This window comes from Botrytis fragariae (genome assembly GCF_013461495.1).
Source record: "Botrytis fragariae strain BVB16 chromosome Unknown tig00000223, whole genome shotgun sequence".
In the NCBI taxonomy this organism is placed as follows: Eukaryota; Fungi; Ascomycota; class Leotiomycetes; order Helotiales; family Sclerotiniaceae; genus Botrytis; species Botrytis fragariae.
Window position 1 is genome coordinate 107,971 of NW_023501001.1, and position 12,408 is coordinate 120,378.

General features: G+C 42.7%; 1 protein-coding gene across 1 annotated transcript; it reads right to left on the bottom strand.

Annotated features, from left to right (window-relative positions):
* Positions 1-3,585: 3,585 nt before the first annotated feature.
* Bfra_010754ia (uncharacterized protein) lies at positions 3,586-9,247 on the bottom strand (the record flags this gene model as incomplete). Its single annotated transcript, XM_037341089.1, has 3 exons — positions 3,586-3,638; positions 3,692-4,269; positions 4,365-9,247. The coding sequence occupies 3 exons, from the start codon at positions 9,245-9,247 to the stop codon at positions 3,586-3,588; spliced, it is 5,514 nt and encodes a 1,837-aa protein (XP_037188508.1).
* Positions 9,248-12,408: the final 3,161 nt, after the last annotated feature.

Sequence of the window (12,408 nt, forward strand, 5' to 3'; positions counted from 1 at the left end):
AGTTGATTTTATAGTAGTCTATCCAATTTTATATCTCATCAATCAAATTTTCAATTCTCAATCCCGCAACCAGAGCATACAGAATGATCCCATCTTGACGCTAGATCCTCATTCATCAGAAGCCCATTATATATCTCCCGCATGCATTTCGTAGGAAAACATATAAGATATCATGATAAGATAGTGAAATATCTCCACACCTCATTACATTACATTACATTGTACCTACCCCACCACCCGCAATTCAGACGCTAAGGTACCCCGGAAACCCTAAAGACGTAGGTAAGCTTTTATTGGCTTCTTAAGAAAGATCGCACTTGTTTGCAGCGCGTTATGTTTTGTGGATAATCGGATCGATATCGTGGAAATTTAATAAAAAATGTTATCTACTCCGATTTATGAGTCATGAGAGGGAAGACAGATGAAGTGATTGATTGATCTAATGAAGATAGAGATGAGATCTTGAATATGAATGCGGAGATAATAAAGTTCTTGATTTTCTCATTCGCTGTGGGGTTTTGGTGATGAATTGAATTGGATGGGTGATGAGAATACGAATCAAAACTGTGGCGATGGGAAGGGATGGGATGGGAATGGAGAAGAGGGAGATGGCGATGGAGATGGAGATGGAGATGGAGATGAAGGAAGAATCAAACATGAAATTGAAATTGAAAATGGGGTGGTATGTGGGATGGAATTTTTAAGTTTTTTCATCTGATGACGAGGACGAGAAGGGATGATGGATTGGGGAGGTGGAAGGTGGAATGACGGGATGAAGAGGTAGTAGATAGGATGAGAATAGTGTGTATGGTGAAAATGTGAAAATGTGGAAATGTGGAAATGGGAGAAGAGGAGAAGAGGAGAAGAGGAGAAGAGGAGAAAATGGAATTGAAGAATTGTATATTTACCAAGCAAAAAAGAGGAAATAGAGAAGAAGAAGGAAGATAAATTAGTGATAGAACAATGAAGGAGAGAGATAATCGCAAGGGTTTATATTTACTATTTTGATATTGATATTCTATATTCTATATTCTACATACCATACAGATTTCTAAACGGACACGTTCATTTCATCTTATTACATTCTAGGTATACAGTATAGACTCTTTTGATAACTAAACATCTCATCGCTAAAAGGTTGGTATACTCTCGTCCTTGTTCTTATTTAGTATACTTATACTCTTTATTCCTACAGCCCAATCTCAATCTCAATCTCGAACTACTGCACTATCTTCACCGGTCTCGATCTCAATCTCCTCCATATATTCACCTCATTCACTTCCCCTCTATAATATCTCCTACCTCCTACCTCCCCTCCTATCTCCCACCTTATAACCTCCGAGCTCATCTCCTATCCTATCTCCACCTCATCAACTCATCAGCTCATCTCATCATCTCACCACCTCCTACCTTATCGATCACCTCACCCCCCATCTCACCACATTATCACCTTCATCCACCCATCCATCCAACTCCCCAATCTAATCCCTCAAACCCCCTTCAACTCCCTACCTCCCTCCAACTCCCTCTACAAACCCCATCCTTCGAATTCTTCAAATTCCCCAACAACTTCGCGCATACGCATGAGATAATGAGATAATGAAATAACTCCATTTCTCAGCGCAATTTTTGATTTTTAGATTCAGGGATGAGTGAACTCACTGTTAATATGAACATGAATATTGATATTAGAGATAGTAAATCATTAATACGAATCAGACGGAGTGTTTTTCTTTCTTGAGTGGAATGGAGGGCTTCAGAGCTTCGAAAAGAACACTTGAAGAACTTTCAAAAATAAAAAGGAGATTAAAGATATAAAGATATAAAGATATAAAGATATAAAGATATAAAGATATAAAGATATAAAGATATAAAGATATAAAGATATAAAGATATAAAGATATAGAGAAGAAACTTGAAAAAGAAGTACAAACATTACTATCCCTATCAATCTCAATCGAAGAAGTATAGTATACTAGTAGGAAAGAAGTTTACAAATAAATAAAAATATAGATAAATAAAAATATCAGAATGTAGATACACATACACATACACATACACATACACATGAATATTAATTTATATTTATGAATTCATTAATCTCTTTTCAAAGATGAAGAGAGAAAAAAACCCCCCTCCCCCTCCCCCAACAACTACAACTAAATCTTCTTCCTTTATTATACCCTCTTCATCTCAATTCCCTCTTGATACTAATACTTAACCCTTTCTTCTCTCAATTTATTATATATATTCCCTTAATTTCCTTACCTCTTTTTCTCAAATCCCAAATCTCAAACCTCTCTCCTTACCTTTCTCCTTCTCTCTCCCCTCTCCCCTCCTCCTCACCCAAATTAGCAAATCCCAATATCCCAATCCCCCTCTTGACACTAGTACTCATCCCTCTACCCTCTCAATCAACTCTATGTATCCTCTCAACTTCCTCACCTTCTCCTCCCAAACCCTCCTCTCAAACCCTCAGTTCAATTATCCTATCTTTCAAATCTCAAATCTCAAATCTCACCCCTCTCCCCTCACCCCTCTCCCCACCCAAACCAACACATCCCAACATCCTAACATCCCAAGTTCCCCAAATCATTAAATCCCCAAATCATCAAATCAGCCACAGCACAGAATTATCACCTCCAAGCCCCCCTCTCCATTACAAACACAAACGAAATAGCATATTCCTGCATTCGCAACACAGGTTGTATACATATATATGTAGAAATGTGGGATTTGGTGGGTGATGTGGAATTATACTCTGTGAAGCACTCACTTGGGTTTGTAAAGGGGAATAACAGTAATAGTAATGCGGTGCGTCAGGAAGGACATCTCAAACTCATCCTCAAACCCACAACTCATAAACCCATCTCACACTCACTCACAAAACCACATAACAAAAACAATAAAGTAGCGCCGATTACCACCCTTTTCATGTCATATCATTTCACATCTATAGGTATGTATGTATGTATGCAATTGAGCTCAGCTCAGCTCAGCTCATTCACACCGATCCATATCCTCCCACCCAAATCCACTGCATCGAATTCCTCACCTCCATTCTCCCATCTGTCCTATTGAGATGTCCCTCTTTCTCACCCACTCCAACTTCCATTCCTCCATATTAAATCTCCTTTCTCAAAAGCTAAACACAAGAAGCATAAACACCACACACATACATCATTTCGGGAAAAAGTAAAGAGCAAGAAACAAAAAAACCAAGAGGTATCCATCCATTTTCATCATAATGTCATCATATCTCTCCCTTTCATAACATGAAATCCCAAATCATATCATATCCATTGAGAGCGAAATGAGTAAGCCCAACAAATCATCAGAGCATCCCTTCTCCCATCACCATCATGACCTCCATCCTGATTCCTCGTCCTCCTCACCCACCCCGTAAGAAATCCATTCCTCCATCCCGAGCCCTCATCCATCCCATTCAACCAAATCCAAATATTCGCAAAAGTATTATTATTTCGTATTGTTGTTATTTTGTTTTGTTCCTGTTATTGTAACCGGGGTATTCTAAGTAATTCGCTAACACGTCGCTCGCAACACACGTCCAATCTTTTAATTTACTCAAAAAGTTTCTGACTCGCCACTGTGGTTGCTGGCAATACTACCAAATGTATCTATGAATTTATTAGCATATATAACCCAGATAGTACTGCATTGATTCACATACTTCTCTTAACATTCCTTCTAATAACTGTCTCATCCCTACTCAATTCCCCACTCTTACTAGTCACACTCATACTTCTTGGACCAGTAGGTTTTCTCGTTGGAACACCCAAAGCACCGCTTAATCTTCTAGAAGCAGATTGAGGATTGGCATCCCCATTGTCGTCTTGCAAATGTTCATTACTCAAAGGACTTGGTTTTGCAGATTTGTTGCGAATGTTGAGTGGCTTCTCAGGCACTATTGGCTCCTTGGGAGGTCTGGCAGGAGCTTGACCTGAAGCAGAACGATCTGAATATCCACCATCGGAAATAGGTGAGAGTCTTCCTTCGGTATTAGTTGTTGCTTGACTATAACGATGGTTTGCGTTAGGTGGTAAACGATTGATGCTAGTTGATGAGCCCCAATTGATGGATGAGGGGGACATTGGTGGAGGTTGATCAAAGTTTTGAGCTTGTGATTCGAGATGAGTTTGGTAACGGTGCGTTGGACCTTGACGAGGTTGTGGATGTTGAAGGTTCAATGAGTTTCGATGAGCTTTATATTTTGGATCTTCGACACCTGGTAAGACACCAGGTAGAAGACTGAGAGGAATCTCCTCATTCAAAAATTGTTGATGAAGTTGTTCTGAAGAAAAGCCAGAGTGTAATTTATCATCAGATCTAGCGAGTGATCTAACAGATCTGGGGTGGCAGGTGATTCAACACGTGTAGGCTCAATGAACTTGTCATGATCATAATCTCGCTCTCGATCTTGATCAGTTTGTTCTTGTTCGGTTTGATATGTGCCAAGTCCGGAATCCGATCTTGATGGAGGTGAATTGTAATGTTCAGGCTCCTTGCTACCACTCTTACGACCACTGTTTCGGAAACCCTTAAACACAGTCGATGCGGTAGTCTCAGACCATCGAGATACTTTAGGAATCCAGCCAGAGGAACTACTTGACTTGTGTTTCTTGTTCTTATCCGTCTCAGTCCGAGGAGTATTGTCGTTGCTTAAAGAGCCTGATGCCTTGTATTGTTGAGGCGGTGTGTCTAACGGTAGAGATTCTCCACGTTCACGGAAAGTCTCACGAGTTGGAGTGAGAACATCTGCATCATTCTCGAATTGGTTGTTAAGAATTTCCTGCTCGTGTGGACTGAGCTCATCCTCATCTTCATCCTCATCATCTTCAGGTACTGTACTAATTCGATGATCCGAAAATTTACGTCCATCAAATCCTCGGTTTGTGTTGCGAGATTGGGAGGGTTGAATGGAAAGGGGTCCAGATTGACTTCCATGGCTTGCAGTGGAAGTACCAGCATTGCCCTCAGGAACATAACCACGATCTTGTTCAGAGCGTCCTTCAGGGAAATCATCATAATCCAAGGTACCATTTTGAAGACCTTGAGCAACTTTAAGACCTTCAACATCCCCAAGTAATTGAACAAGCATATCTTCAATCTTTCCAAGATCATTTGTACTTCTCTTGCTTAGACCTTTCAAAGCTCGGCGGAAAACATTTCTTCGCTTCGTGGGAAGATCTTCATACAGCTCGGCGGATCTGATTGAGCGAGGTGCACTTTGTGGTAGAGGTCGTGGCCCATTGATGACTTTTTGAACCGACTTTTCGGTGTTACCTTGTACTTCCGTGATAATGACATCTTCAGTATCGGCAAGCAATCTCTTCATATCCTCAAAGGAATTTCTCATTTCAGCAGCGGCTCGAACAAGGGTGACGAGAATTTCTGTATCACGTGCGCTACGTTGAGCATCACGAACAGTGAGATGATCCATCAAAGCAACGATATCCTTGGATTGGATGCGATCAATACCGTTACCAGTTGAACTATCATATAATGGAGATCCCATTCCTTGTGACATACCACTGAGATGTCGAGAATGACCAGGGTGGAATTGGTCACCGTTCAATGCATCTGTTGCATTTCCTAATTCATGATCCATGAAGTCTACGCCTTTTCCTTTATTGACATGCTGCTCTGGAGTCTGACCGCCAGCAGAACGAGCATTGGGGGCCGATGAGATGTATCCCTCATCCTTGTGTAAGCCGTTTGGACTACCAGCATAGAGCTTATCGTTGTATGCTCGATTGGCATTTTGAAAACCGGCTTGATTCAAAAGTTCTCGATCAAGGCCAGTACCGTTACCAATAGCAGCAATTGGACTTGTATCTTCATATGGATTTGTGATGAGGGTGTCACGCTTTCTTTCTCCAGAAGTTCTTCCCCACTCATCCTCATGCTCACCACTGACCTCTCTGCTGTGGCCAGCCAAAGCAGCAGAAACCCCTGCGCCAGTAGCGGCATCAATCAATGCAGCTTCTGCTTCATGAAGAGCAGATGCAGAGTCGGAGCTTTGTGTTCGCTTAGCTTGTGGTGGAGTCACTTGATTTGGCCAGTGATCACGACTTCCTTGTTGTGTACCGCCAATTGGCCCTTGAATGATGGATGGGTTTGTTGTAACTTCTGATGCATCATCTCCATAACCAATCTCAGGCATTGGGTCATGCATATCTGGAAGACCACTTGCAGACATCTTAGGTTGATCTGTCATTTGGCTGATTTCGCTAAGGTTGTCAATACTGTGGCGGGGAGAAGAAAGTTTCTGGCCATCTGATGTACGATCCTTGAAAGACTTCTGTAATGGCGCTCCAGTGTCTTCTTTGCGTTCCTCATACTTGAGATTGTCTGCATCATTATTGTTGCTCATTCTTTCACGGGCCTTGGCCAATAGCGCTGCAGCTGCAGCTCCCAGCGCGCCAGCTCCCAGCTTCTCCTTGGTATTTGACTTGGACATCTCAACCTTTCTTCCATTCTCATCGATGTCATACTCCTTGTCATACTTCGTAGGGCTCTGTGATTTTGCGAGGCTGTCGCCACGGCTTGTAAAGTTTCTTTCAGACTCATCGTCAAAAGAATCGTATGAAGCCTTGCGATTAACCTGGCTGCTACTTCCGGGGTATGAGTTAGTAGCGGTGGTGAGTTCAGAAGCATTAACCAATGAAGCAACATGTGATTCGACTCCTATAGGTGTGTTGACGAAATTTGGTTTCCCACCAACGCCTTGAATATTCTGACCAGTTGAGACATCTCGAGTATCAAAGCTATCGTCGGTAAAGTTGGTCAATCGCTTGTTTTCAAGGCTCAATTCGGAGTCAAAATCGCGATTTCGATCATTCTCTTGATGCTGTTCTTCCCAGTATTGGACATCTCCATCTTGGGTAAGCTCTGAATCGGACAATCCACCTGTTCGAACTTCCGAAAAGTCATGACGATTTTGAATATTATCAGAGGACTCAAGTGACTTCATGGACTGGTTGTGCTGAGCAGTCTTTGCCAATGAGGAGTATGACGCGGTGCTCTGAGTCAACCTGGAGTCTCGATGATCTTGAAGTGGCCCGTCTTCGTTTTCAGTATAGCCCGAGACACTCTGGATTGGACTCAGACCACGTCTTTCATGACCGTAAGGAACGTATCTGAGTGGAGGAGGTACTTCCTGGGTGTTTTGGTAATAAGGATGTTGTGGCTCAGCCTCAAGCAGTTCTGAATCTTCATCATCAGGGGTATCTTGTTCATTGTGATGATGAATTGCTGCCAAACCAGCACCAGCGGCAGCACCAGCAAGACCAGCTTTAACTGTATTGGAGTGACCTCCATTATGTTCCTCCGAAACCATTGAATCGTCGAGATCAGGATCGTAGAATTCCCGCATGGGTACTTTTCTTCCATTTTCATCCAATTCATATTCCTGTCCACGTAACTGCTGTTCGCTATTTTGACTATGAAGACTGAGATTTCCACGGGAGAAGTTGGAATGCTGAGTACCCAAGCCGTGTTGCAGATTAACCGGCGTTCGATTTGGTGTTCGAGAAGCTGGCGAGGTAACGTCTTTTCGAGCAGTCACCTCTTGAACAGGTGTTACGCGCTGTGAGCTAGCGGAGTGAGGTCTTTCAGACTCTGCCGATAAGATCGAGGTTCTGGTAATATCGGAGGCGTTGATCGCGCTCATTAGTGGCATAGGAGGCGCCAGAGTAAGACTGTCTCTCTCTTCTGTAGGTGAAAGCTCGCCCCCTAAGCTGTTGCCACGACTGTGATTCTTTCTCCTGCGTCGTCGTTCTTTCTTTTCATCTATTACCGATTCTTGTGATTGATGTTTCTGTAAAGCAGCTGCTGTCAAGGCACCAACCCCAGCGCCCAACGCAGCGGTTTCGAGACCACGACTCTTCTTCTTTTTCACCTTTTCATTATGCACAATAGTTTCTTCCGATTCGCCCCGTTCGAAACTTCGTGGTGAGTCCGAATCCCTCACCTGGTCTCTTCGGCTCTTCCCCGAAATAACCTCTCCATCATTAAGTGTAACCTTTGGCCCTCCTGATATGCTGGATATACCACTTCCGACAGAACTGCGACGCTCCGTACGCTTACTTGATTCTCTCTTCAATGCTGATAATTCGGGTAAGATCAGACGACGGATGGCATCTTCAACAGTCTCTAGTAACTTGGGGTTGTTGATGGAAGAATTTTTGGAAGCTCCAGATCTAACGGAAAGTCTGTCAGAATTGCGACTAATTTGGGAATCTAGAAGACCCGAATCGGCCCCGGACATTAAAGATTCTTCGGCTTGGCTTCGACTTGATCTTCTTCGTGGTGACTTGATTCCTTCTGTAAGCTTCTCGCCACTAACACTTCGACTTCGACTTCTTCGTTGTTTTCTTCGCTGTTCCGATCTATCACCTCGAACCTTTGACATGGCTTTTTGTGCCACTATTCGTTCTCTACTAAGACTCCGGCTTCTTCGACGCGATGGCGTTCTTGATTTCTCCGATACAGCACTAGGAGCCAGGCCGCTAGCCGCTTCAGCAACCAAAGGTTCGTCTCTTGTCAAACTTCGGCTACGTCTCCGCTCTGGAGATCTTGTATGCCCATCGAGGAAACTATCGGCAGGCATTGATGATATTTCTGAAGCATTATACAAAACACTTTTAGATCCTAACTCTGTGGGTATCAGCGGACTTCCATGTCTCATTATTTCAACTTCGATCGGTCTACCACCACTCCTGGAAGTGAGGTTGGATTCCTCAGTCATAGATCTAAAGGAACTCATGCTGGCTTCGTCTTCTGGCGCAGATTTGTGATTTTCCTTGTTGACATCCGATAAGGAGATGCGCTGGGTATATGATGGCCGTCGAGAACCTTTTCTGGATTCCGTAATCTGAATGTGGTCGTGAGCTGACTTGCTTCGGTGTTTCGATGATGGTGTAACTTTGACACGAACCGATGGCCTTCGACTTCTATCTTCTTTTCCACCTTCAAAATACTCAATCAACAATGAAGTTTGAGACTTGTTGTTTGATAAACTACTTAAACTATCGTGCTTCTTCTTCTTTCGGGTAGCTATGGTGACTGGAGCACCGTCGTCAGGTATTGTGTATGTACTCTTCTCCGTCACTCTTGAGCCAAGCTCAGTCGTCTCGTTTTCGTTCTCGGCGTCACTATCCGCAGTACTTGTTTCCGTTGGGGCAGGTAGAGGGGGAGCTCTTGATTTTCTCGATTCGACACCCATTATGATAACTCCTCACAATTCGAATAGACGAACGGAGGGATGCATCAGCGGTAAGTATGGATTGGGGGGTATCGAATGGTTTGTGTAATGTACGAGAAATGCCGGTCAGAAAATTGGAGAAAAAAGATGAATTGAGTTATTCTCTCGAATGCTAGTATCGAATGTTTGGTCCTCAGCCCCCAAGGATGCAGCTGAGGCTTTTCCCTTCTGCAGTTGTAACCCGAATTAAGAGGTCAAAAGAAAGAAAAAAAAGTAGAGAATGCGAAGATTAAAGCGCCCAAGAAACCAATAAACCTTCTGCGGGATATTATCGAGGCACCGAGGATAATTAAGAGTTGATTTGAAGCTCTATTATTATGGAGATAATTGGGGTTGATCTTTTCGAAATAGGCTGGATGGAAGGGAAGTTGTGCGTTGGCGATTTTTGTTTATGCAGCTTTTGATTGTTTGATACGTTCTGATCCAATCACAAATTAGTTGGAAGCGATTAAATTTGGGGATGAAGGATTTCTATTGACCAATTGAAAGTTGAAGCTGTTACAGTGGTTCTCTGTGCTTTGGATGATTGATCGATTCTATCGGGTTGTTTCCTTTGAATTGATGGGATAGTAGAAGCTGAAGACAGAAAGGCAGGTAGTAGGTACCTTGGAAAGACCAGGCCAAGGTAGGTATGAGGTAGGTAGGTCGTGAGTGTCCTGGGATGATTCAAATATAAGGCCAAGGGTAGATAGATGTGTTTGAGATATTTTGATTGCGATTGCGATTGCGATTGCGACCGAGTAGCGATTAGAATTCGAGGAGTGAGAAGGAAGGGATTGAGAGGTGTAAGTGGTAGAGAGGCACGAAGGAAAAGGTTACAAGAGGTACAAGAGTTACAAAAGTTCACGAGTCCATGATGATTTTTATTCCTCCTAGGTTACCGCCTTTCTCTTCTCTATCGAAGGGGGACCTAGGTATGTGTCGAAGCTACCTACGACGGATTTTTTTGATCGAGCTTTGACATTTCGTACTAGAAAAGAGAGACAATTAATTGGGTATGGATCCCCGTGAATAGTCACAATCACAATATAATCACGATACAACAACACCCAAAGCCGTGAGAAATGGTGCCCAAAGCAATATCATCTGGCTCGTGTTGAGGCAGATGGAAGAGGCAGATGGAAGCTTCTTCGATCGTCATTTTATACTTCCGTCTCTACTTGGTAGACAGTTTGCTACTGCACTAGCTCTGCCCATCAAACCATCACCCTCAATTCAATCCCTTCACCCTTCCAACTAAACCCAAAACATTCCAAATGAAAATCTTCAAACGCTCTCACAACACCATCACAACGCCATCACAACATCAATTCACTCGACCCATCCAATTGCATACGAGTATCATGTCGCGGGTTGCCTATACACAATCCCATACCTGACCTCTCATCAGACCCCGTTCAGTCCCGTCAGCAAGCATCCAATGCAAGAATCCGAGAAAGTACCAAAACATAGCTCATCAATGTTACCCCAAGCTACCATGAAAATGAGGGGCACACGCAATAAATATATCATGTACAGACAACCTAGCATCTACCCAACCATTTCTCCTCCTTTCTGTATCCTCTTTCTGCATCCCCTTGCACGTACCTCGCTCCCTTTCTCATCATCATTTAGCTCTAATTCCCATTCCCATTCCTATTCCAATTCCATTTCCATTTCCAATTCCTACAAATAGAATTCAAAGAATGACTCAACATCCATCACTCCATCAATCTTTGTTTCCCATTGGTACCATTCGGACTCGAGTACAAGCAAGCAAAGTAGCACGGTTGTATTCCCAACCCCCAAAATTTACATCACAGCCATCGACATTATTCCAAGGCACATGTTACCTAGCACCGTCCCTACTACTCATGACCATCGCGTACAAAAATTTCACAATTCGGTATCATCCTCCTAGAAAAAAACCCTAAACCCAAACTCCCCAATCTGATTGGTTGCAATCAATATGTCAATCAAGGACATGGATGACGGGGCCGTTGACCGTTTAAAGGATGGTAGCGTTTGATATCTAATCATAGCGGCTGATAAGTGTTCGTACATCGCTTGTCAGAATGTCAAGTAAGCTGTCAGTCCGAAAAGTCAGAATTTAGCACGAAAGAGGTGGAAATGTGGTTTCTATGACAACGGAGTTTGTTTGATAAGGAGTTGCCGTGAATGAAATGGCTGGGAATCGTCTGCTCTTGGGATCATGATATCCATAGCACGGTACACATCCAAGGTTTGAGAATACTATTTCATAATCTAATGAATGTTGTACCGCAACGTTTGAGATGCTTGATACTAGGTAGGCAGGTAGGGAGGTATATAAAAGGAGGTCAACATGCATATCGTGGCTGGGATGCGATGCACAGTAATTATAGTTAAGGGGTTCGTTGGATTTCATTTCACCAATAGAGTACATACATGACCATGACCATAGTAACCACAAAATCACAAACCCAATTACATTTCCATGAAGCTATTCCCACTTTCTTTCTTCTTCCCTCCTTTCCATCCACTCATTCATTCATCATAGATCGCTACCTACCCCGCATTACCGTAATATCCATCACGATGGAATTCGCATCTCATCTCGTCTCATGTACCTATTACCATGTATCATCCAATTTGCTCGGAGAATACTTAAATTGCATTACATCATTTCATACATGTATTGAAAACTTTATTTTTCATTTAGTCGATCTCTCTCTCTTTCTTATGTTTTAGAGAGTGTCTTGAAATCGATGTGGTATTCTGGTTCATTGTATCATGGTAGTGGTATGTAGGGGACAGAAAGTTGGGAATGGATGCTCAATGGCTTGATTGATCGTGGGCAAGTGCCTGATGAAGTGGTGAAAGTGTGTGATTGTTGGTTTATATTTATATCCATGTTTAAGCCTGGAGGAATAAATGGTGGTGATAGAAGTAGGTACTCATATGTAAATGTACTCGAGCAAGAAGATTGTGTCGGTGATGGTATTTTTCTTTTTGAAAATAAATAAATAAGAGGATTTGGATTCATCAAGGTGTGCGCTCTTCATTGCGAGTCTTCTATCCGAGCCTTTTGGATATATGTTTTCTGCTTTAAATGTGTTTCCTGGACTATTTTACCATAGACGTAGGTATTTCCAGATTGTTAT